Raw genomic sequence first — 26,496 nt, 5'->3', positions numbered from 1 at the left:
TGGAAGCTCTGAAATGTGATGGTCCGACATCAGTGAACAACAGCCAATTAGCTGCCAGAATGTAGGGTTACTTATCATAATTTTAACTCTTGCTCACTTTATAGATGGAAGACAGTTTCAATTCATTACATAGGTTCTATAAAAAGATGCACTCAAGACTTCATTTTTTAAAGACAACTTCAGAAAAGTGTTTAATTGTCGTAAAGTGTTAACTTTAGAAAAGTTAGTATTCAAGGAAACAAAGCAGGACAGCATGAACATAAATACAGTAAAATATTTCATATTAGGACAATTCAATATTAAAATCATCTTTAAAGTGTCAATTAGGTTGAGTACCAAGCATTGCTGAATACACCCCCCCTTAGAAATAGTACAAATATAGGTTTCTTTAGAGGCTGGACTTGTCCGGGAGATCCGCGACGAGTGCAGTGTTCTTTCTGTAGATGTAGGCGTTAGGATTATCATCCAGCTTCACCAGCTCAGCCAGCGATGACACGCAGGGATCGTGATCGACGAGCATCTTGGGCAGCTGGCTGGATTTCTTGTGGATGCGGGAGGAGCGGCGCACAGGTGTCAGAAACTTGAGATCATTAATGTTGCTCTTTCTCCTGGATGCACTCGTGCCGACCTCGCCTTCAATTGTTTTTCTGACACTGAAATGTTGAGAGAATCATTTTGTAAGAGTTAAGAACGAAGTGGCTCAAATACTCAACTGAATAGATTTGCTAAGACAAAGTTGACCGGCTCACCTTTGCAAGTATGGCGTTGTTTTCACGCTGTATTTGATCACTGATGAATCCTCCATCTCTGGAGTAGTCTCTATCACGTCGTCATCATCACTTTCTACATAATCCATCTCCACTTTCTGATCATCGCTTTCTTCTGCTTCATCCTTCACCTGCTTACCAGCATCCTCAGGCATGTCAATCTTCAGTTCCTCCGCTTTACATTCATTTATGCTGTCCTCCATTTCACTGTTGCATTTATCTGTCAAACCTGTGAGTTCTTATCAACACAAATGACAAATATGTAAACAAAGGCATCAGATATTTAAAGAACTGCATAATGCTGATTATTTTACCATTGCTACATCTCGATGGCGTTTCCATGGCCTCCAAGGCATCACAGAGATTCACAACAATCTATAAAACAAAGGGAGATCTTTGATGTTCAATATTATACATTTTAATCGAGCTAATTAGAGGATGAAACCATGCTCCATTTCTGCTTACATCATCCACTCTGTCTTGTGACTCAGCAGACAGATCCCCATCAGAAGTTTCTAGGTCTAGTGTAGTGTTCATGATCACTGGAGTTTGGCTGGATGCTGTTGGTCCTGCCCTCTGAGTATCTCCACAGGAAACAGTGCCTACAGCAGTGTCAGCGTTGTACATTTCCAGTCTTGGCTCAGGCATGTGGCGTGCAGCAGGCTGAGATTGAAGTTTGACGACAGGTTTTGTAGAAACGTTGGTTTTGGAGGGCTTTGCTGTCGACATGGCTGGTCTCTTGAGAGCCTTACCCTTTGAAGCCAGCCACTCAGCCAGTTTTGCTCTGTAGAAAGCACATAAATAAATTACCTTTTTTTTTTTTTTTTTTTTTAAATTGTAATATAGCAAACATCGCATGTATGTGTGGAACATCTTACTTTCTCTCTTCTGCAGTCTCCATAGTAAATCTGTATTGACTGATAGTGTTTGAGGCAAGAGGCTTGCTGACCTTCTTGTCAGGTTCTGAAATCTGTGTCTTTGGGTTGTGAGTCCCACCTGCCTTGGTGGGAGCCACAGTAGTGTTTCTAGAGCCAGCAGTGGTTAGTGTTGCTGGGACGATTCTTGCAGGCGGGCGAGCAGAGGAGAATCCAGCAGGACGACGACTGCTGGCAGCAGGCTTGGAAACCTGAGCAGGTCCATCAGACACAGACTTGGACCTCACTGGTGCAGGTTTTTGAGTACCATGTCTCTGCATCTCAGCAGCAGATTTGGACCTTCTTCTTGCCATTTTTCCAGGCCTTTGGTTCTCCATTTTCAGTGCTGATGGGTTAGGATCCATCATACCTGCACTTGCCTTCCAAATAGACCCAATTTTTGACTGGACAATCTTTCCTTTATACATTCCTAGAGCATTCCTTGATAACGACACAGCAGCTGGTGCCAGTTTCTGGGCCTCAGGCACTGACCTAGTGTCAGTTTGTTTAGCCTTAGCTCTAAGGGGCTGACTCTTTGGTAGGGTCTGCTGTTTTGGGCCATTTTTCAGTTGGAATGGCACAACAGATGTTTTCTCTCCTTTTATAATTAACTTTCTTTCATGTGCAGGCTGGGCATTTTCCTTGTTTTCCTGTTACAAAAACAACAACAACATTACATCATGATATCTTCTAAATTCAAGATGGGCTTTCAAAAAAATGTCATGTTATGTCAGCTTACTTTCTTACTGATGTGGTTCCGTCTTGAAACTGCAACTTCCATTGTGTAGCCCCTCAAAACTGCTTAAATTAGTCAGGAATGCTGGAATGTGAGCAAAGCAAGGAATACACTGCGTGATTAGTTATTAACATCATCTTGCACGCGAAGTGCTCGAAACTCAATAATTTAGTAAAACCGACGAACTTAAACTTCACTTTACGTGTTGAATACGCATATGCAGTACTCTGTCGTAAATTAACGTTAGCTAGCTAATATAACCTTAAAGAATACAAGTTGGACATAATGAAAATTTGCCGTTAGTCTCCGATAGTGGGCTAAAGTAATGCTTATATATGAAACACTGACTTACCCCTTCGTTATAATCTTCCAAGAAACCCCTCCACCTCAGCCCCACAGCTCAATCTGAGGGAAAAACACGCCTCGTTTTGCTTCTTCAGGATTTGACTTGGCGCTGCAGCGCTCCAATTGGCCACCTCTGTATCGCGAGAAACCAAAACCAACCAATAAAATATCTCCAAACTAAGCGCGAGAACAACAGATAACGTTATTCTTCCAGCCCTTAGGTTTTTATCCCCCCTTCTGTTTAAATGTTTGAACCCAAATAAAATTCCTGTAATACCGGTCCGTGCTGACCGATACACACCCAATGTTGCCCTTAAAAAAAGAAGTCGAGACAGTTAAACACCAGCTGTCAGGAAATAGAGTTGGAACAAACGAATACACGAGAGTGTGACTTATGAAAGCCTCTACTGTATTAAGCGGTGCTTTTATGTCAGTCTTCACAAGCCTTTAACTTTGTTTTCTGCACAAGTACATAAAAGCTAATTATCTTTTTAAAATAAGCATAACAGTCAATGACTGTGTGTGATATATTAATATTACGGATCCCACGCCTCAGCACAAACACAAGATACATTTGGGATTATGCCTCGGCATGTTTTCAGAGTTTGAAAAGACCGCTGAGGATTATGGGACAGAAAAGAAACGCGCGCTCATTTGATGCACGTTATTTTCCAAGTCAAGCTACTCAATAACAGCCTTCAGAATAAAGTCGTATGAGCACATAATGGCATATATTGCATACCGAGGCGGCAATTTATAATTTTATCCATGCATTTGTTATTTGTTTGCTTATATGTGTCGCGTTCTAGGCATTTTCATTAGGTCTATTTAAATTCATAAACCTTTTTTGTGCGTAAGCTAGAAATATAGAGTAGTTTTAAAAAAGCCTTGAAAACTGTAAAGAAGTACAGTAGTTTTTGAGTTGATAAGGAACAAAAATCTTTTTCTTAAAAATACTAAAAGTATTTTATAAAATTATATAAAATTATTACCCAGTTAGCCCAAAGTATTTTATTTTGAAAGCACAACTCGGAAGCTCTTTTAAGCTTCCGCTATTGACGTTAGCAGTTCTTTTGCTACCCTCTGAAAATAAAACGATTTTTATAAAAAGGGTTTCTTTCGTAAAATATATAGAATGCAAAATCACTGCGCTGTGCCGAACTGTCCCAGTGGCAAATCTGACCCTCAGCCCCTCTTCCGGTTCCCGAATGATGCAGAAAGGTAACTGATGTTAGCATCGCAAACAGTAACCCCAAGCTAGCAAGAAGTGAGACTTTGTTATAGAGGAAACTATGGCACGCTTTTTGCAACCTTTGCATTTAACTGTTTAGTACCGTTTTTATTCAAAAGCATTTGGTAGTAAAAATGTTCGTAGGTTTGCTTTTTTGCATATTGCTAAGCACATCTGGAAGATCACGGTTTGTCATAACAGTTTGGTAAAAGCAGTGTTACAAGATTTAAGCAGGGTAGGAAATAAAGTTTTAAAAATGTAAATATCAACGAGTCAATGGCAGTTAGGTGTTCAAACTCACCGGCCAATCCTTGTAAAACTTTAATTAGTGTCTGAATTCTACCAGCAGCTTCTATAGTTTGTGAGACATATAGTCTCACAAAGAAGTATCATGTGCAGTATCCTGTGTAGAGCATGTTGGTTCACTTAGTATACAATAAAGAACTAATTGCCGATCTCCTGCATCGTTCCTCGAGAATACACAAAGCTATAACGTTGAATTTGTTACTGGAAGCTTTTGAAAATTGCCTTGTGTGATCTATATGCACTGAAGCTTCTGTGTGCATTCATAGCTTTCATATTCAAAACATTGTAAAAGCATCTCTTGTAAGACAGTCACTATACTTCTAACCCAACCTAGCAATTGTTTCCAAATTCAATAAAAATCTGTTTTTCAACATTGTATATTCAGTCAGTCTCTGTATCATTTTAATATCTGCAAATGTGCAATAAAGGATCTTGTTTAATTAGTATACAGTACTGTTGAAGTTTGTCCACAGTTTGGTTCCTTGTTTCAGGTCCAAGAAGTGGGCTGAAAAATGCCAGAGGCAAGACCTGATTGACAGATCACCAGAGCACCTGTACAGATACTACAGAGTTTGTGGGAAACATTTTGAAACGTCTTTGATTGACAGTGTAAGTACTATTGGTCCAAATTGTCCGTATTACAAGAAACAATGGAGTTTTCAGTCCTTATATAAAATCTGAAAAAATAAATTGGGGTTTCAGTTTATTTTTGTTGTAGTTCAGGTTTTACCTCATTAACGAGGTCATCGTATGTGTTTTGGTTACAGGATGCTCAGAGTACAGTGCTGAAGGATGATTCCATACCAACTGCTTTTGATATGTCAAGCCAACCTCAGAATGGACAGGCGAAGCGCACTAAACCGACGGTGGGTTAAATTAATCAGAAGTGTTCAGGGATGCGAATCCCTGATAAAGTCAGACATTTTTAATTATTGATGATCTATTCTGGTTTTGCAGTATACTCAGGCTTTAATGCACCAAAGTTAAAAGAATAAATATACATGAAAATATATTTGATATAGAGCATACCAAAAACTAAACGAGCAAACCATCTTGGTGGATGGGAGGATAAATAGAGGAATATTTGTGACAGAAATGCCTACCAAAAGCAAAATGAGATAAATGCAGTTACATGGGGCACGTGACATTTAGTGTGTGTCAGCACAAAAAGAGAGGAAGAGGAAAAGCAGTCATTCTGTGCTCTCACAAAGTGAGAGAGGCATTTTGTGTTTGCATATAAGGGGTGAAGATAATAGTAGCCGTTGCATGTTATACAAACCAAAAAGAATGAATAACTACTGTATTTTTAACACAACGTGGTTCAAAAGATAGTCAACAGTTCTTGTATGGAGCAATAAGAGTGAGCAATACAGCTCCAAAATTATATCACGATATTTCCATCCTTCTTTTCCACTGAACTACTGTCAGTTATGACAGACTGCCTAATTTGTAATGTGAGTCTACTGACACACGGCCCCAACAGCACCGTTATAGTGCAATAATAAAGACACAGGAGTATATCCAGTGACAAATGTAAGCGTAGGCAGTTTTTTTGCTGCACATTTTAAGTAGAAAATAACTGCGTGACACTTAAACAGTAACTAAAGTAAACGTCTAACTCTTCAGGAGCCTGAACAATATTGTAACACAATAAAACTGGAAAATATTGGGATTAGGATGCTGTATCTTGGGCTGAGCTTTTTAACCAGCTGCTTAAAGCCCTGCATGTCCACCATTTAACTGCAACAGTAGTTTCCATGAGCCTTTTGGTCTTCCTGTCCTATGGAGTGTAACTCTCTTGTGCTCCAGCAGTGCTCGGTGGAGTCATTTGTATATGATGGTGTGTTTTTAAGTAATGTGCTTTGTTTGTAGTGAATGATCAACAGAGGCTGACACGCAGCTCTCAGACATGTCTGCGCTTGTCTCATGGTTGCACAGTATGAAATGTAAACGCATGGCTGTGTTATAGCAATGAAGTCGAAAAATGACTTTTTTTATATCACAAAAAATGTATACCAGCATTACACAAATGAAGACTTTATTCATGTTTAACATTATGTCTTTAAAATTGAGGAAAGATTTTAATATTCATTACAAAGACAGCTGAGAAAGGACACATACCTTTATTCATAATTAAACATCTGGATCTTGTAGTAATAGAATAGAATAGAGTTCAACTTTATTGTCATTGCACATGTCACAGGTACAGGGCAACGAAATGCAGTTTGCATCCATCCAGAAGTGCTTTAGCCATGATATAGACATATTACAATATATATTAGCAATAATATAGATATGTAAGTATATTACAGAAATGGGTCTATTATGGTATGTTATAATGTACACGGTATGAAGTATGTTGTGAATATTCTATAACTATAAGTAGGGCTGCCACGATTTGTCGACTAGTCACGATTACGTCGACTATCAAAATCGTCGACGACTGATTTAATAGTCGACGCGTCGTTTGAAGCTTTGTAAGATCGCAAAAGACGCAGGAATAATAGCAGGATTTAAGAGTGTAATAACGGACTGAAACAGAAGATGGCAGCACTGCATGTACAAGGATGCCAGCTGCCGTTAAACCCCGAAGAAGAAGAAGCAGCTGTGTCCCAGAATTCATAGCGCGGCCCAGCTTAGTTTCCAACAATGGCGGTAGCTAGTTAGTTTTAATATTACTCTTATTATTCTTTCTGGGTCACAAAATAAACGTTTAACATATTTTTAGGCGAGAATGTAGCTGTGTAAACCTCAAATATCGGCTCAGTTTATCAGGACACCACATATTTTCAAAAGCGCTCCGACATTTTCGGAGACGTCTGTTACCCACTAGCTCGATAGCTAGCCGGGGGCTAGGTCACTAGCGCCGTGAGAACACCGGACTCCCGGCAAATTGTTTTCAAACCCACTGCCGTCTTTCGCGACTCAGGTTAAATATATATGAGTCACTTAGATAACTTAAAAATGTTGTTGTTTGGCTTTTTTTTTTTTTTGTATTTTATTTGTTCCTGAGTAAATCGGTTTGGCTGAGATTAAAGTTATAGTTTTTACACAGCTGAATAAACGTCAAGCAGACAGCTGATTATCAGAAGTGTGAGATGCTGGAGAATATACTCCGGTGTCCTGTTATATTTTAGATAGCAAGGAGTTTATTAAACTTTACCAAAACAATCTGCAAATTTCATTAAAATTGAATAAACTATCATCTTGTCTTTATTTTTAGTTAGCACAGACCTTAAACACTTAAAGCTGTAAGCTAATGATAGTTATATAAGAGCAGATGCTGCTGGTGCAATAAGCTGTAGTTTTACGTCCAGTGGATGATGATCTGATTAGTTGACTAATCGTATAAATAATCGGTGACTAGTCGACTATCAAAATAATCGTTTGTGGCAGCCCTAACTATAAGTATGTACAGGCTGTAGTGAGTACAAGCTATGAACAGGATATAAATATGAAATAAAAAACTATACAGAAACATGATATCTCATGTTTCTGTATAGTTTTTTATTTCATATTAAAAAAAAAAAGCATCTCATTACAGCATACATCTGTAATGAATTCCGAAAATACAAGAATTTGGTGCAGAACTTTGAATTTCTTTTGAATTTTCTTTAATTCACACAGGTTTGAAATTGGACATATTTGATTAAATAGCAAGTTTCACCTTGACCACATGCCTTTGGTAGTCATTAACAAGCATCTAGGATAGTTCTGGTAGAATATTTGATCACTCTTGGCAGAACTGGTTGGCTTCCTGGCATGGAGCTGTTTTTTACTACTATAGTCCACAAATATTCAGGAGGGTTCAGTTCTGGGCTTTGGGCCTTGCTTTTATCCACGAAGGAAGACATTCTCATGTGTGTCAGGAATCACTGTGCTGTTGATCGTACTCTGTTTAGCCACACCACAGTGCAATATCATCAACACATCAACATGCACACTCTCTTTCCTTTAGTTCACTGGGTTTCTACTGTGAATAGCTTACTCTACTAAAGCTGGGAGACTTCTGTAATATAATTGTGCTGCAAGTGTTTTGTTTCCTTCTTTTTGTTTGGTATTATCTTCACTAAAGCTAAAAACGTGTCTGAATAACAGGCACTGCTTTTTATTTAGCACAAGCTCCTCAAGCTGGGCAGTCAGTTAAGTACTCTGTTATTCATCTTAGGAAAAGGACACTTTAAAAGAATTATTAAAGGCCTAAAATTACCATAACAATCATGCATGTTTGTAAACTTCTGACCACATGTGTATATTATGATTGTATCTCAGTGGCATTTTAAGTGGTATATATTAACTCTTTTTTTATATCTTTTTTGGTAGACCAAAGACAATGAAATGGAAAGCAAGGGAAGGAAGAGTAAGTAGAAACATCAACACACACACAGATATTTATTAATGAAAAATGGCACTATAAACATCCCACAGGCTCATTTGTTACAGAGGAGTTGTTGAGTTTTCCTTCAAGCGTTTCCTTTTCTTTTTCAGAAATGAAAAAGTCTCAAGCAGCAACAGCTAAGGAAGACATCCCGACGTTATCAGAGGAAGAAGAATACAAAGAGTATCTGAAGTCATTATTTGAAGTCCTTCTCCTGCTGGGAGAGCAAAGCATTCCTCCTATGGGGCCTGCCAATAATAAGGACCAAGGCCTTGGGTCCAGCAGCTTTCAGGCATTGCTAGATAATCGCATCATGTGTGGAGATGAAGTCCTAAAGAAGAGGTACAATGACAACAAGGAGTGCTGCTCCACCGAACAGCTGAATCAGCTGATTGAGGTGTGTGAGAAATTCGTCCGCAGTAAGCTTGTGGAGGAAATTAAACAAAGCAGTTTTTTCTCTTTACTCACTGGTGATCCAGTGAAGTTCTCGGGAGAATGGCAGCTCCCTGTCTTTGTTCGCTACGTGGACGAGTCTAACTTTCAGAGGGAAAGGTTTGTCGGATTCTTGAACTTCGAAGGAGATAGAGATATCCTTGCAGAGAAACTGCTGTCTGAAATGACTGACAAATGGGGGTTAGATATGGAAAAGTGTAGAGGACAAGCTCACTCCTGCTCAGGGACGCATTTTAATCAAATAAAAATATTGGCTGCCAAACTAATGGAGATGCATCCGAGGGCTGTGCTCACACTGAGCTCCAGTCAGTCCTTGAACATGTCGCTGGCCAGTGGGATGGCTCAGTCAGGGGTTCAGCTTGTCATGTTTACCTTTAAGAAGATTGAGTCTTTTTTCGGTCAGTCAGCGTTACTGCAGCTGGAGCTCGAGAACGCAATTTCGATTTTCTACCCTGACAACGAGGAGAAAGCCAACGAACTGAAAGAGATCTGTCGCACCGGATGGACCAGAAGAAATGATGCGTTTGAAGTGGCAGTGGATATCCTGGAGGCACTGCTACTCTGTATAGACAGCGTGCATGACAATGAAGATATGAAATGGAGTGATCAAGTCTCACAAAACGCTTTAGAGATTTCAAAAGCACTGACCGACTTTGAGTTCGTGATAGCGTTGGTTGTTCTGAAAAACGTGATGACGCTCACCCAAGCCTTTGGGAAAAATATACAAGGGAACGCAACAGAAACCCATTTAGCTGCAGCCAGTTTAAAAGCTGTGTTGCATTCTCTGAAAGAGGTGTCTGACAACATCGACGTGTATCACGAATTCTGGAACGATGAGGCTCTTACCATAGCTGCAACCATGGAAATTTCAGCGAAGCTTCCTCGGTCGTTCTTGAGGAAGCATCAGGCAGAATGTGGATCCATGCGGCCAGAGAGTTACTACAAGGAACACCTGTCTGTTCCTGTGGTGAATCACACCATCCGAGAAATGAATCGACTCTTCTGTGAAGACCACCTGAAGCTTCTCAGGTGTCTGTCGCTGATCCCTGCTGTCATAGAGCAGCACAAATCCACAGAGCCCGAAGAGGTGAATGTGCAGGCATTTAATAATGACATCCCAAATGCAGGAACCCTTTCTGCAGAGTTGCACTGTTGGTGGGTTAAATGGAACAAAAAGGGGAAAGGTGAGACTTTTCCCTCCAGTCTCCATGAAACACTGCAGCTGGCTGACGTCAAGTTCTTCCCAAACATGCTGGCGGTCTTCAGACTGATCGGTGTCCTGCCTGCCTTGGCTTTAGAGGACAACTGCAACGTGGCATACAAGCGCTTCACAATGTACATGGAGAGCACGCCTGACAGATTTAAGTCCAAAAGCCTTGCTCTTTTGAACATTAACTATGATGTTAGGTTTGATCTGGATTCATTGGCTGATACCTACGTGAAGACATACCTTGAGGTGCAGCAGGAGTCGTAGTCGGGAATCACGCTCAGCGGAGCAGAGACAGGTGTTAGATACTTCCTAACACATACAAGCGTCGCTGTGCTGGCTCCAGAAACTGAAGAAAAAATGACAAGTTCACCATCTTGTTTTGCCGATGACGGCCCTCCCTTTACAGGAAAACGGCCTCCTGTGCTGCAGCGTGGCTGCTTGGTGAACGTTGAGTGCAGCCCTGAACGCTGTTCAGGTTTTGTTTTTGTTTTCTTACACAGGTTTCCATAATTTGGATGCATTTTCTTTGTTAAAAAAAATAAAGCCATAAAATTATTCAGACGAGTGATTTCTTGCTTGAACATATCCCCTTTTACTGTGGACATTTAAAACAGCAGAAGAAGAATTTTGGCATAGTTCTTTATCGCCTTCTTCTAAATAAACCCAGTGTTCACTCCATAATAATTTAACATCAGTGACTCTTTTATGGGCGGATAGGTTAATTGGAAAATCCAAATAGGCACTAGGTGTGAATGTGCGAGTGAGTGTGAATGATTGTCTGTCCCTGTGTGTTGGCCCTGCGACAGACTGGCGACCTGTCCAGGGTGTACCCCGCCTCTCGCCCTATGACAGCTGGGTTAGGCTCCAGCACCCCCCGCGACCCTGAAAAGGGTAAGCGGAAGCGGATGGATGGATGGATGGACTCTTTTATAGCCAAACAACTTGCTGGAGTGCCTGTAGAATTGTATATATAACCTAAAAGAAGACAATTAGGTCAATTACATGCTATGTTCATTGTAAATATTACTTATAAGGGTAAAAAGCCAGTAAAGTATACTTAAGGTGAGCCATAGTCATCAAACCTGCTGCTGTGTCCTCAGAAGTCTGGACTCTTGAGTGTACTTGCCAAAGAGGAACTAGCGAGCATGCAAGGACAAACTCTGCACTTTAAACTGACAAACGCCGACTGAAAAAAAGGCTGATTACTTTGATGGCTAAGGTCGAAGGATAGAATTAATTCATGATGCAGCACAGAAACAATTGAGTAATTAAAAATGTAAATTATTAGATATGTCAAATTTGTATTAATTCTTATTTTGGAAAACTATTCATAAATGATTTATTTCCACATTTTATTTAATGAATTGTCTGGCGTTTCACAGACAGGAGGTATTTCACTGAAATGAAAGAAACAATCAAATGTGCTCAAAGAAAAGGAAGCGCCAAGTCAAATTCAAAGAGTGTTCAGTTAGAACAAGAAAAGTACGACACCTGTGCTTGATGTTTGTGTAATGCCATTTTATTGAACTGTACCAGTAGCTGATGCATACGGAGGATTTTAACGACGCCATGCCAAAAGTTGTGAATTTAAACCTCGTTTATTTGTATATCCCAACAAAACAAACCTTACTTTTATTTAATTCCTGCGCGCATTTTCAGGCTACATCAGAATAGGGAGTAAGTCATCTTGACAATAAGGCTCTTTGGTCATGGTATTCTGCCCTCTGCTGGTGAATATTTTTATTGCAGCACTCAGTTCCTGGTTGATGGGATAACACGCTTTTGGCGACTTTGGCTCAGCACGCAGCATCAACTTTTGAAAGCATGGAATTAGTAGGTTCTTAGTCTGGCAAAGAGGCAATAAGCGAGAATAACAGTGAAAGTCAACTGTGTTGGTTGCAGGTTTTGCCCAAGGCATGACTCTGTAGACTGTCCTACAGGTTTGCTCACAGTAGGCTTGCCAGCTTGCAACCGCCAGCTAAGCTAGCTAACTTGCTTGCTAGCTTCATTGCAATCCAAAATGACTGACTGCTGCGCCGCAGCGAACTGTGATTACCAGCAGCGGGGATCCGAAAAGACCACTCCACTTTTTAGCTTTCCATTGGATCCGGAGCGGTAAGACTTATGCTTATTTCATTGAGATGCAGCTAGAGAAACGAGTCGCTGAGCATGCAGAATAAATGTGTTGGCTACAGGCTGTTAGCACTGGCGTTAGCCTAACATCATGTTGGCTAATAGTGACACAACTCGGTGGAAAATGGCGCAGACTTAACGTTACTCCTGAAAGAAAAGTCCGTGTGAAATAACACTCCGGTCACTCGTTCAGCCTCAGAAACGGACACCGACGTGAAAAACGGCCTTTTAGTTATTTCCTTTAAGTTCAGTCATTTCACACACGCTGAGAAGCCTTAGTTAAAAACTTTTTTTTGTGCTCTATTTAAATCACCATCAGTGCACAGCACTTACCATCCCAGCGGTGCGGCAATATGAGAATGACTCGCGTTAGCTTAGCACAATTAAAACACCTGTAATAAATAATGCTTTTGGTGGTGTTTTGGTTGTTGCTCACAAAGCTGCGCAGTTCCATAGTAATTTTCCATCGCAGCTCATTGTGTAGCGTAGAAATATTACAATATTTAAGCAGTGTCCACGTGATCGCCCTGTGAATTAATAGTTATCTCGTCCGTCCTTTTAGCTTTTTGTTGTCGTGAATCATAACTGGCTCTGTTGACCGACTTACAAATAAATTCGAGAATTAATAAGGACTGTGGCTGAGTGACAGATGCACGCTAGCTGACTGAATCAAGGTACAGTGTCTGTGGACAGGAAGTCCTCCATGCCAGAGGAAATACTGCCTACTAGCAGATCATGAGGTCTAAGACATATTTAAAGGAGTTTGCCTTCAGCTTTGGCTTAAGTGTAAATAAGCGCCCATCTGATGTCAAAACAGCTAATAATGCACTACTAAAGCAATTTAGTAGAGATGAATAATAATAAGGCTGTGTCAGAGGGAAACGAGCGCATGTGAATCAGCCACGGCAGTCATTCACACTTAATTCATTTAATTTGTTCCAGTAGTGCCAAAGAATAAAACTGCATTGGCTGTAAGTTTCAGTGTTCATAAAAACACAAGCAGTGCAGTCATAGTTCTGCTTCACAGTGAACAGCGTTGAAGTGAAAGTAAACAGGAGCTGCTTAGGCCAGGTGATCTGAACTGTGCCACATCTACAAGGTGGACCCCAGTTTATTTGTGATCACCTAGCAGCTAGGTGAGCCTGAGCATAGCACGGGAACAGCGCCCAAACACTACACTCCAAATGCTCTTCAGCAGCTGCTGTCCTGCGTTAAGTAATTCATTAATCTATGCGACGTGTGTGTGGGTGTGTGCCACTGCTTCCAGAAATGGCCTCAGTTAAACCACAATGCATAAAATCTTGAACCTCATTGTGCCCCTTAAGAGAGCTTTCCAAATACGTGTGTGTGTGTGTGAGAGAGAGAGAGGCGGGTTTGGGCGCTGTGACAAACTGTTCATTATGCTCACTGTGAGTGAAGTTCATCAGGGGAGTTGGGTGGGTGACGGCCGTGCTTGGATACAGCGCATAATTAAGTACATCCTAAGACATTTCAATGCTTTGAGAACCCAAATGATGTTTGGGGGCTTTTATGGGTTTTTTGTTTCTGCTCGGTGTTTCGCTGGTGTCCGTTTTACTCTGTATTTGTTTGTGCCTCCAACAACTGACACCTTTGTCCTCTTGTGTTTTGCAGCTGCAACCAATGGTTGGAGAACTGTCTTCGTCCAGATTTGGCTTCAGAACCTCCTGAACAGCTGCATAAGCTTTACAGACTTTGTGCAAAGCACTTTGAGCCGTCTATGATCTCTCACCAGGTGAGAAGCGGGTCTGCTGCTCATTGCTCTCAGTTAAGATCAACGAACTAAACAAAAGGCTCTTTTGCAGTAACACCTACTCGGTTTTTAGACTTTTCCATTAGGTGGTAGAACCTGGTACCGGGTACTGTTTTAGTACCTACACAGCCGGGGTTCCAAGCAAGCAGAGGTTTTTGTGCCACCGACAGAATCCAGAGGGATTGTAAGGATGTAGTATGCAAATGATGTCACAGGGCTTTCAGCCCCACCCACACTGAGGTGACACTCGGTGTGGGGCGAGTAGGTGCTAGTAGAGAATTCCAGTTCATTAGGTACACGTGGGCAGCCTGATATCATACAACAGGAGATTAAAAATCCCCATGTTTGTGCAGCTTATTGATGTCAAACACAAGTGCTTTTTTGCAAGCACATCTGTGCAATCAGCATAATGCAACTTAATAAAACTATAAAAGATTCTTCAGTTTTATCAACACCACTCAAACTATAAGTGCAAAAATCTGCTTTGTTTACAAATGTCAGATCATTTTGATTTCTTTGTTATAATCCCCTGTATTGACATTTTGATAGTAGAGAAATGCATCAGTGTGATGCTTCATATTTTTGTTTGTGTGCATGTTTGTTTTGTCAGAGTTCATCCAGTTGTGTGTTAAAGGAAGATGCTGTTCCAACAATATTTGACGTCACAAGGCCTGCGAACAATCAGTCGACCTACAGCAGGAAGCGAGCCAGAGATCCTGTAAGTATCTGTCCAGGTCTTTGAATTGCTCTTGTTGGAATGTTTTTTAAATCAAACATTAACATCCTAAAAATGTTTAATTATCCATTTCACCAAACTAGTCAGAAGAGGATGATACTGCTGTGAAAAAGACAAAAGGTACAGTAACTGCTTTGATTCATTTTTTCGTGTATTTTAACGAATGTGCTCGTGTTGTAAACGCTGACGGACTGAATAAGTGTTTTTGAAATCAGTATGTCTTCTCATGCTTAAGAAAACACAGCCGCAGAAGTAACGGAGGAGACGAAAGAAGAGAGCGGATGTGGAGAGAACAGCGCAGCAAGTGAACTGCAAAAAGAAAACCAAACCCAAGAGGATGCAGCCACCTCCAAAGCAAAAGAGACTCTGAAAGTCTACTTTAAGGAAATCCTGGCATTGACGGGATTCAGCATCAACGGTGCAAACATCAATGCCGACGAGCCGATCGGAGGCGCGAGGGGTCAGCGGGCGCTCAGTCAGGTCTGTTTGGAAAAGATCGACAAGAAAGAGATCCTGCAGTTCAGCGAAGGTCTGATGCGAGAGGAGATCCAGAACAGCCTCAGGCTGGCAAGGTTCTTCTCCATTCTGCTTCAGGATGTGACCAAGATAGAAGGAAAGGAGCAGATCCCGGTGTTCATCAGGTCCGTCACAGTAGCTGGGTTTCCACAAAAGCACCTCGTCGGGTTCTTGCCGTGCGACATGGATGGAGAGAATCTGTTTTACATGCTCCTGTCTGAGCTGCGAAACAAGTGGGGGCTCAGAATGGAGCACTGCAGAGGACTCACTTATCTCGTTACAGGTAGCATGTGTCAGAAAATGCGAGATCTCACTTGCCGAATTCTGCAGGAGTTTCCACAAGTCGTGCTGTCGCCAAGCGACCCGTACGCTTTCAACATATGGATCATTCGCTGCATGCCCGTGCCCTCCATCCAGACGGTTGCAGACACTGTAGAGGAAGTGGCCTCGTTACTCAGGAGAACACCAGAGCTGTGCAAGCGACTGGAGGGAAAGATCCAGATGACATACGGGCACATAAAAGGGGAAGTGGACAGGATCAAGGCAGCTATTAGTGGGAACTGGGAATACGGCACTGATGGCTTCCAGACCATGCTAGATATTCTTGAGCCATTCCTGAACTGCATCAATGAGATCATTTCAAAGGTAGATGAAGACACTGCTGAGCAGATGGCCAAGCTCAAGCCCATTTTGAAGAATTTCAATTTCATTATGACACTCGTTGTTCTGAAGAACACCCTCTGCTGTGTGAGCATACTCAACTCAAGTCTCAGGGGAATAATTAGCATCAGCAGTACTTTGCAGTACACAATTTCCAATGCCTTAAAGTTGGTAAGCAAATACCAACAAGAGCTTGCAATATTCCACAGGAAATGGTTTTCAGACGCAGTCGGTCGAGCGAAGAAGCTGGGAGTGGAGGTCACCAAACCGGAGATGGCTCAAGGGGACGCCACCGAGACGCCGCTGGAAGACTTTTACAGAGAAACTCTGAGCCGGCCCATCTTGCAGTACCTCGTCGCAGAGGTGAAGAGAGTGTTCAGCACAGAGATGGTGAGGATTCTCAGATGGCTCTCGTTGGTGCCGTCTTACATGGCCGACCATAATTTCAGCATCCGCAGGGATAAAGTAGCAGACGCCAACTTGAACAACCTCGCGCGGCCCGACACGTTCTACGAAGAGCTCGGCTGCTGGGAAGTGAAGTGGAGGCACGCGAGCAAGCGCAGGATTCTTCCAACCACGGTCTTTGCTACCCTCAAGATTCCAGATATCGGATTTTACCCGAACGTGCAGAGCTTGCTGAGGGTCTTGGGAACTGTTCCCTGCGTAAACGCGGAGGCAGACGTGTATGGTCAATACCACATGGTGCTGGAGCGCTGCCACTCGTACCTGACAGCCACGCCAGATGATCAAAGACAGTGCAGCATGGCGTACGTCTACGTTAACCAGGACGTGCACTTCAGTGTTGAACAAATGGTGGATTCGTATGTCCAGAAGCACCCAGACATCCTACTGATGCTGAAAATGGTGAGTTGATAAGCTGAGCAAATTTCATATCTGACTTTAATCAGTGGTGATCGTTTATTTATCCTGACATGACGTCACATTGGTGCCTGTTTGTGTTACAGGATGATGATACAAAAGAGAAGCCTCCACAAGGTGAGATTATGAAAAAGCAAATCATGAAATAATTTTCTGCTTGTTGTTCACACATTATTTATCAGCCATTGAATATAGTTAAATGCAGCTGTATATAGGAAAAGTGCTCATTGTGCACAATGTAAGTAAGTAAGTGGTCCTGTAACAGAAGTCAACTAAACAGAACTTTATTCACAACAAAATACGGTCAGCATGGTTGGCCTCTGCACTTGAACCAGCTCCATGCTCGGCCTCCTCCAAGAAACTACTGCAACGTACACGAGTCACTGACTCAACAATGTAAGCCAAATATGCACACCATCATTTAGAGAAGCGGTCCCTAACCACCGGGTCACGGACCGGTACCGGGCTGCGAGAGTTGTGGCTCAGGTGTGAAATTTATGGTTTTCAGGGTTTTTATCATTAACTCGCTTTCCCTGGGTCTTTTCCCCTGGTGTAGTTGTCTTATTTAAGAAATATTTACACGTTACCATAGCGTCCAGAGAGCATTAAGGGGCAGAGAGGAGGATGTTACTCTCAGTGTTGTTGGTGCATTTCAGGAGGGCGCTGCTAATAAAGTTACACAATTACACACTGAATTCGCATTTATTATTATATTTACAAAATACCAGCGTTTTTGTCTTGTTGTATCATTTTATTTTGTTGTATTTATCCGCGACACCTTAAAGGCCGGTCCGTGAAAATATTGACTGACATTAAACTGGTCCGTAGCACAAAGAAAGGTTGCTGGTTTAGAGTATAGAGTAATCTCATTATGTAATAAAACAAATTAACCACATTAAATCAACTGTTTGCTATTTAACTTTGGTGACTCCAAATAGGCCTGTTCGATATGATGATATGTATCTGATGACGATATAAAAACATCGTTTCATATCACGCTATCGTTTGTTTCATGGTGTCACAAAATAAACTATTTATGGCAATATTTCATCGTTTTGATGGTCACTGCAGCAGCTATATTAATTTCTTAAAGTTCTCTCTTTCTCTTATATTTAAAATAACCACACTACGGACGGACAAGCGACTGTTTTTATGTGTTGTCGTTAGCAACAACGACGATAAACCCAGCGTGTGGCTCTGCCGTCCCCTTGTTTATTTTCCACATAAACCTTTCACAATAAAGCTGAAGATCCTGTTGAGTCTTTTCAAAATAAACTAAAATGATGACAAACGGAAAAACCAGTCAAAACAAACCAGGACCTTATTCCTAAACGAGGGGCTGCCTCTGTAGCACGGACATGGGTTGGTTATGAAAAGTCTGACACGGACCAGAAAACTGTACTCTGCAAATTATGCAGGAAGCCGGCCCCCACCTCAGACTCAAACACAGCAAACCTCTTCAACCACCTATGCAGGAATCACGTGAAAGAGTGTGGAGAGAGTTTACGGACGAGAAGCAAAAAAAAGAGCCGTCAGGTGCTCCAGATAACCTCAGACTCAAACGTTAGAGCACGCTTTTTCCCCGCAGCACGCCGTGTAATAAAGACTCACAAAGAAAATGGCTGTTAAAACTATGCTTTTTCAGACATAAGTTTGTATGCTCGACGCCAGGTACATGACGCCCAGCTGAAAACACTTCATGCAAGTCGAGTGTAAAAAATAAAAAATAAAAAAAATTAAAAAAAAATTTTTGTGATTATTTATCGTCGTTGGGACGATAAATGTCTTATATCAGGATGTAAAAAATTAGGTCATATCGCACAGCCCTAACTCCAAACTAACTCAATGAGGTTGAAGTGTAAAACTTTACTCCGATTACATTCATTTATATTTCAAATTCAAATTTTCAAAATCAAATCAGAAACATTGTTCCTGTTGTTTCAGTGACTTCCTTTGGAAACCACGCAGAGAAGGACACTGAGGAAGAACTGCAGCTCATAAACCTGGAGATGGATCCAGACAGGCTTGTGGAGATGAAATGTGCAGAAACCGACAGAGAAGCTCTGAAGTCGGCGCTACAGGCTGCAGTGACCTCTGCATACAGCAGCCAAAGCAGGCTCCACGGTGACGCCTGTCCTCCTCAGGATGGAGAAGTCGAGTACGTGACCAAGTCTGAAATGAAAGAAGTTCTCAGTGTGTGCGAGAACGTTGTCAGGGAGGGAATCATCATGGAGGTGGGGAGCTCGTTCTTTTCCTTGTTTATTGACCGCGTTGTGAAGCTGGGCGAGAGAGACTATCTTCCGCTCTTTCTGCGGTTTGTGGACAGTTTCGATGTCATGCGCTTAGAGCTGATGGGATTCCTCGAGGCGGATCTGGAATGCGATGTCATGGTACAGCGTCTTATGGGAATAGTCACCATGGAGTGGCATCTCGATTTGAAAAATTGCAGAGGTCAAGCGTACCTGGGCTCTGGTGATGTTTCCTACAAGCTGAAAGCCTTTGCTTGCAAAGTGCAAGAGAAGTATCCTCTGGCTATAAGCACACACTGCTCCTGCTATTCTTTCAACACGTGGTGGTCAAAATCCATCCCAGTGCCTGCTGTTAAAAGAGCCCTGGATACATTTGAAGAGGTGTTGATGTTTTTTGGCAGTAGCGTTGCTCTAGAAAAGCAGCTCGACCACGTGATAGACTTTGGTCTCAGAGAGAGCTACGAAAAAGTCCAGGAGTTGCAGGGCAAGTTCTGTTCCTGTTGGCAAGAGAAGCACGACTCTTACGAGGTGTTTGTGCAGATGCTGGAGCCTCTGGTCGAATGTCTGGAGAAAGTCAAAAACAACCCACAGAGATGGAAAGCGTCTGTATCGGAACTAGCTGGAGCACTTCTCCACAAGGTCATGGAGTTTGATTTCATCATCGCCATGGTGGTGCTGAAGAACGCGTCCTCTTTTACCAGAGAGCTGAGTGCTGGTATCCAGAAGGACCAGTTCACTGCTGCATCCCAGCTTTGTCAGATCAGCGGTATTGTGGCCACTCTGAACCGAGTGAAAACAAACATGAAGGTGTTTCACCAGAACTGGTTCGACGAGGCCTGTGCGATGGCACAGAGTCTGAGAGTGCAGATTGAAGTGCCTGAGAACTCTTTACCACGGGACAGCATGATAAAGCCGGTCGGTTATTATAAAGATGGCCTAAGCGTGCCACTGGTAGACAACCTGATCAATACTGTGAAGGATCATTTCTCAGAAGACCACAAAGAAGCTCTGAACTTCCTGTCCCTGGTCCCGTGCTCGGTCACAGTGAGTTACGTGTTTGAGAGCTTGAAATCAAAGCCGCCCCTCTACAGCAGCGATCTGCCCGACGCTGACAACTTCTTCACCGAGCTGTGCTGTTGGAGAGTGACGTGGAAGACCAAAGTGGCGTCCGTGACCATCCCGAGCTCCATATTTCACACGTTACGCCTGCCGCTCATGCAGTACTTTGGGAACATCAACACACTGCTGAGGATTATGTCGGTGCTGCCCAGCACAGCGCTGGAGGACTGTGGCGTTGTAATGCGCCACAAGAAGTTCCAAGAGTACCTGAGGGATACGAATCCCAAAGATAGGTCGCTGTGCTTGGCTCTGCTGCAGGTGGGCACGGACTTCAGCAGAGACTTGGACCGCATGGTGACCCAGTGTTTGAAGGTTACGCCACAAGCCTTGGAGGGTATCTGTCTGGTATGTGCTTCTGTTTTTTTAATAGAGTTTGTTTTATTTTGGGTTTCTTTAATGAACACTGGAATAATATACCTCGGTATTCTTACAGGATAAGGAATCCAAGAGCTTCAACAAGAACACTGAAAATAATATGGAAGGTACGGTTGCTGTGAGACATTATGGGTTTTTTTTGCCATGTTTCTAATACTTGTCAAAGTCACTGTGTTGTTGTTTTTTTCTCGTTTATTAGTTGAATACATAAAGGTGGAGGCTGAGGAGCTCCAAATCCCCCAATCTCCAGACAAGATGGAGGAGCCCGAGCTGAAACTGGCAGATGAGAATGGGAGCAAAGGTGATAATCGTCAGAGTCTGGCAACACTTTTCCGGCTGGCTGCACTACTGGGGAAAAAGAATAGCACTCTTTGTGAGCTCTCAGAAGAAGACCAAGAACTTTTTGTCCAGGAATTAAGGATGTGTCACTGGTTTGGATGTGAGGGAAAAAACACATCTTCTATAGGCAGTGACGAAATGGTGAAGCTCCTCATGAATGGAATCAGAGACGTCATACTGAAAGAAATACAGGAGTCTCCTTTCTTCTCGCTCATCACAGACAAGGCTGTTAAAATTGGTGACAAGACCCATCTACCTGTTTTTGTGAGGTACGTTGGAGAGTCGGCTCCAAAAGTCGAGCTCCTGGGCTTTCTGCCGTTCGATGAAAACTGCCATGTTGATAGACAAGCGAACAACCTCGCAAAGATTCTCACGGAAGACTGGAGCTTGCCTATGTCGCAGTGCCGGGGGCAGGCATTCATGCAGCTGGGCCCAGGTTATCAAAGCTTGAAGAAAATGTCTTTGGAATTCCTCAGGAGCTACCCGCTTTGTGTTGTGACACCCAGTGAGTCTTGTGGCCTTGCCCATTGGCTGGCGAGAAGTGTGCCTTGCTCATCGGTTGCAAAAATGCTGGATGTTACAGAAGACCTGCTGCTGTTCTTTGACGAGTCTCCGAGTTTGGAAAGACAGTTGGCACAGGCTATTGACGGGCTTTTAAATATGCCGAGGGAGGCCCTGGAGGAAATTCCAGAAACCTGTTGTTCGAGGTGGAAAAAGAGGGAGGACTTCTTTGACATACTCGCTGACACATTAGAGGGTGTTCTTAGCTGCCTAGACGCTGTGAGCTCTACTGCCACAGGTGCCAAATCAATGCATGCGCAAGTTTTGTCTACTGCTCTGAGAAATATGGATTACATCGTCACCCTTGTAATACTGAAGAACGCGTGCGCTCCTCTTCGTAACTGTAGCACTGTTTTTCGCTGTGGAAACCCTGCTGATATTCTCTGTGAAGTGGAAAAAATCCCCTCCGTCATAGAGATTCTCAACAAAATGTTAGAAAATGTTAGCGCTATGCACTCCACTTGGTTTGAGCAAGCATTCCAGCTGGCGACCAGGGTCGCTCCGGAGCAAGTGTGCTTCTCAGAGGAAGCCAACAGCTATGAATCACCGGAAATATATTACAGAGAAAATCTCAGCATCCCTCTTCTGCAAAGTCTAATTGATGAAATGAAGTACAGCTTCTCAGACAGCCACCTAAAGGCTCTGTCAGTCCTGTCGTTGCTGCCTTCTTGCAATCCACAGCCTGTATTGTCCGAGTCCACATACAAGCCTTTCAGTCTCTACCTTACAGATCTACCCGAGCCCGAAGTTGCCGAACAAGAGCTCAACACCTGGGCAGCCATGTGGAGGGAGAACTACCAAGATGTTGCTCTTCCAACATCCATCGCTGAAACGCTAGTCCACCCCGAGTCCAAGAGCCATCCAACTGTTACCTTACTGCTTAGGCTAGTAGCTGTCCTGCCTAGTGTCAGTATGGAGTGTGATCTGATGAAGACCACCCTGAATTCGATGAGGGACCTGTTGAGAAACACTGTATGCAAAGGAAGCAAAACAGATCATGTGATGCTCCTCTCTCACTGCACAACACTAACGAGGCTGCCAGAGGTCATTGAGAAGTGCGTGGAGGTTGATCCAGAGAGCAGCCCATGCCTGTCCCAGGTAACTTTAATACACTCTTCATTTTGATTAACTAGCTCTGCCGTTAATTCATCCCACCAAGTGTTCAAGTCAAGACTCTTTGCCAGTTTGGAAAAAGCTGCTATTTTATAGCTCAAACGACTAATGCAGCCATAGCTGCATTAGTCAAACAAACAAACTGCAAACAACAAACAACTCACATGGTTGTACATTTATTTTCAGGTAATGGAATTTCTGCAAAAACACAGGCTGGACAGCGGTAAGTGCTTTATTGGCAACAAAATATCGGTAGAGTAGTTCTAACAGACACCAAGAGTAGAAATTTGTGTGTGTGTGTGTTAATTAATATTTGAATACATTTGTTATCTTTTAAATAGCCGCCATTGAAAGAAAACCAGCAGCCCCAACAGAGTCAGATGGCTCCAGTGTAGCAGAGAAAGCCAAAGACGGTGAGGTGAAATCCGCCGAGGATGACGTGATACCGGAGATGGTTCCAGGACCGAGAACAGCCGTGTCCTTCTACGAACCCCAGCTACGTGAAGAAATCCTCAAGGAACTCTGGGACTCTCAGTTCTTCACAGTTATAACTGAGCAATCAGTTGCAATTGACGGTGAGCTCTATGTCCCGTTGTGCATCAGGTACTTGAACAAAGAGGACATCCAGTGTGAGGAAACGCTGGCCTTTATCCCCTTTAGCGAAGACCCAGCCACCCTTGCGAATGCTATCGAAAACGCCCTGTCGGAGAAGTGGGGGCTCAACATGGAGTACTGTAGAGGTCAGGCCTCGCTGAGTGTTGGTGAAGTGGGAGCTCAGATGAGGGCTGTAAGTTTAGCGATAGCTAAGAAATACCCGCATGCCATTAGAACTGTCAGCTCTGCTTTGTCTCTCAACGTGTGGCTTGCTAGGTCTTGTCCTGCCGAAGAGGCAGCCGATGGAGCGGTTCTCATCGGTAAGCTGTTGCATTGGCTCACAGAAGACGCGAAACGCCAGAACAAGCTGGAAGACGTGATCATTCAAGTGTTCCGGCGCGATGAGGGAAAGGGCAACGAGTTGAGGGACAGGCTCATGAAGAACTGGGAGAAGAGTCACGACATGCACGAGGTGATTGTAGATATCCTAGAAGCAATCATGCTGTGCTTGAATGAGCTGAAAGTGGAGGGCAGTACTTCAAACCAGCAACAAGCATCTCAGTTCTTTGACACAATCAGAAACTTTGAGTTCATTCTGTCAACGGTGGTACAGAAGAACGTCTTGGTTGTTACAAAAAAGCTAAGCCAGTCGCTTCAGGGCAAACCCTTAGATATGTTGCTCGCCGTGAACAACTTGCCTGATGTCAAAGCATCCCTCAGTAAACTGAAGAGTGATCTTGACAGCCATCACAAAGTGTGGTTTGAGGAAGCTGTTGCCCTGGCGTCTAAACTCCACGTTACGATGTTGCATTCAGCGCTCCTCGAGCCGTTGAGCGAGTTTTACAAAGAATCTTTAAGCATGAAAATTGTAGAGCATTCAATAGCAGAAATCGATGACCTCTTTGCAGAAAAGGTGTTGGATACCTTAAGGTGTCTGGAGATTGTGCCTTACGCAATGTCCAAAGTAGAAACCAGCATTCTTAGTGGTCTTGTGTTCCGCCTGTACAAGGAGGACCTGCCAGATCAGGCCTCCCTTCACTCTGAGATTAAGTCATGGAAGGAGAAATGGCTGGATCCTCTGGCAGGCTATCTTCCAACTACTGTGCTCGACACACTCAAGACGTCACACATTAGAAGTTTCAGCAACATTGAAACTCTCCTCCGACTTCAGGTCATCTTACCGTTTTCAAGGAGGGAGAGCAACTTCAGGCAGGGAAGGAGGAGTTTACAGGAGTTTTGTGAACAGGAAAAGAGATCCCTCGCTGAGCTGCATCCTCTGTAGCGGCTAGCACATTTGAGCAGTGAGAGTCAGTGCGATGTCACCCCCTACCATACTGAAGAACTCGACACAGGTGGAGGTCCCAAGATCTGAACTCAATATTGCTGTGTACATTTATCGATCCGAATTCTTTGAGATTCCCTTTGGTTATAATCATGCAATGTCCTATCTTATGCTTTTTTGGTTTGTTTTTATTCTGTAGTTTGTACAGCTGTACTGCCAAGTGGGACCAGTGTCTTGGCAAAAAAATCAAGAAAACAAATGATGCTCCACTGACAGTTATCAATGCTTGTGTGCCTTGATGCAAAACTAATAATTCACCCCACCAAATCATAACACGGATGTTTAAAGACGTCCCATTGGCATTCAAAAATACTTGTTTTTTGGGTTTGTTTGTTTTTCATTATCAGAAATGACTATACTGATTTTTGTGTCACTGTTATCAGTTGATTCTAATGATTAAATTGCACCCTTGCATTTTACTGGGCACAAATAGAAATGGTTAGCTCCATCATATCTGTTTCCTGTCTCTTTGCAGGAATGAATTTGCTGTAAACTTATCTTTGAAAGAATGTTTCCTTAATAGGAAAACCTTCATATATATTTGTCAAAAAAGTAATAAAATGCTCCAAAAAGATGCTTTGGGTCTTGGACTTGTGGTTTCCTGTCTTTGTACATGAGGTAAGAACTGCTTTAAGCCTGTTGCCATATCAGTGTGTTAACACAAGATGGCGCAATGGGGCCATCAGAAATACTTGACTGGTATGAAGTGACTGATGAATGCTGGGATGTGTGGGGTTGGTTATAATGTGTATGTTTTCTTCTGAGCCAGGTTTTATAATAACTATGCGTTCTTCCTGAAGCTACTTGATGATACATCCATGATTGCTAAATGCTGGTCAGACTGTTGTATTCAGTGGAGCGTGACTTGCATGATTCACTTACTGATCAACAAGGATGTGGGTTTAAAGGGAGGTTTGTTATTAAGGTCATACAACCACTAAGTTATCTGTGGACAGCAGGTAAATGTGTGTTACACAATTTCTGTTTGTCCTCCAGCTATGAGTAAAAGCACTGCAACGCTCGGCATGTAAGAGACTGCCGGCTACTTTCCGCTAGTGATGCAAATCGGCACTCTTTGCCTGCATTGTTACAACTACGCTTTGGTTAATGTGTGATGCTTTCAGTGTAGATGCATTGTGTAGGTCTGCTGCAGGGCATTGTCTGACTTTCTTGTCAATTATTTGCTATTAATTCCAACATGGTGAAGAAGCAAAAATTTCAAAAAAACCCTGCCGCGCTGAAAATTGGAGAAACAAGGTTATGTAGCTGTTAGCATTTAAGACTTTGTTTGAGCAGTAGGTTAATACTTTCTGTCTGGCTGTTGGAACAATGGCAATATTGTTGCTCCACATTATAAACTAAATTTAAAGTGGCGTTGCACAATATTTTAATTTCCTCTGGGTTATTCCAAGTCTTCCTGGGAACCTGCTTATTTACTGACAGAATCTATACCGACAAACACCAGAGCTTGTTTCAGATCTGATCCGATTTTCAGTTTGTGTTTTGATTTGACTAAATGACTTCTGTGACAAAGTGGCTACATTTCCAGGTTTCGTGACTTATTGAAACACGTTTGCTGACATGAAAAGCTTCTATCATCTAACATTTTTTTAAATAGTCATGTATTCTTCCTATGAGCAGGAACAGCACGTCTCCCTGACAATGGCCCAATTGTCGGTGCCCAGCTCGGTGTGTAAGGAGGCTCTCTGTCCCCTCTCAGCTGCTGATTCTGCCTCTGCTGTGGGCCACCAGCCACAGGGTTTGAGGGC

The 26,496-nt window shown here is 42.7% G+C and overlaps 3 protein-coding genes across 3 annotated transcripts; 2 read left to right on the top strand and 1 right to left on the bottom strand.

Annotated features, from left to right (window-relative positions):
• Positions 1-157: 157 nt before the first annotated feature.
• Positions 158-3,076, bottom strand: LOC146699651 (uncharacterized). The gene is made up of 7 exons (XM_085469464.1): positions 2,770-3,076; positions 2,421-2,501; positions 1,646-2,331; positions 1,233-1,551; positions 1,082-1,142; positions 750-1,005; positions 158-653 (listed from the first exon to the last, which is right to left on the bottom strand). Exons 2-7 carry the CDS (start codon positions 2,460-2,462, stop codon positions 389-391), a joined length of 1,629 nt encoding a protein of 542 aa, XP_085325590.1. The 5' UTR covers positions 2,463-2,501; positions 2,770-3,076; the 3' UTR covers positions 158-388.
• A 702-nt stretch (positions 3,077-3,778) lies between these two features.
• Positions 3,779-10,896, top strand: thap12a (THAP domain containing 12a). Its single transcript, XM_085469463.1, has 5 exons — positions 3,779-3,983; positions 4,791-4,908; positions 5,067-5,165; positions 8,623-8,659; positions 8,788-10,896. Exons 1-5 carry the CDS (start codon positions 3,898-3,900, stop codon positions 10,602-10,604), a joined length of 2,157 nt encoding a protein of 718 aa, XP_085325589.1. The 5' UTR covers positions 3,779-3,897; the 3' UTR covers positions 10,605-10,896.
• Positions 10,897-12,046: 1,150 nt separating this feature from the next.
• LOC146699649 (uncharacterized) lies at positions 12,047-25,317 on the top strand. The gene is made up of 11 exons (XM_085469462.1): positions 12,047-12,455; positions 14,106-14,226; positions 14,855-14,962; positions 15,064-15,100; positions 15,216-17,020; positions 17,122-17,152; positions 18,980-20,748; positions 20,837-20,885; positions 20,978-22,776; positions 22,978-23,014; positions 23,133-25,317. Exons 1-11 carry the CDS (start codon positions 12,361-12,363, stop codon positions 24,665-24,667), a joined length of 7,386 nt encoding a protein of 2,461 aa, XP_085325588.1. The 5' UTR covers positions 12,047-12,360; the 3' UTR covers positions 24,668-25,317.
• Positions 25,318-26,496: the final 1,179 nt, after the last annotated feature.

The sequence above is a fragment of the Copadichromis virginalis genome, linkage group LG10, assembly GCF_057382275.1.
Source record: "Copadichromis virginalis isolate Kocher_CV1m ecotype Utaka linkage group LG10, C_Virginalis_male_GT1.1, whole genome shotgun sequence".
Classification (NCBI taxonomy): domain Eukaryota; kingdom Metazoa; phylum Chordata; class Actinopteri; order Cichliformes; family Cichlidae; genus Copadichromis; species Copadichromis virginalis.
This window is presented reverse-complemented; position numbering and strand designations above follow the sequence as displayed.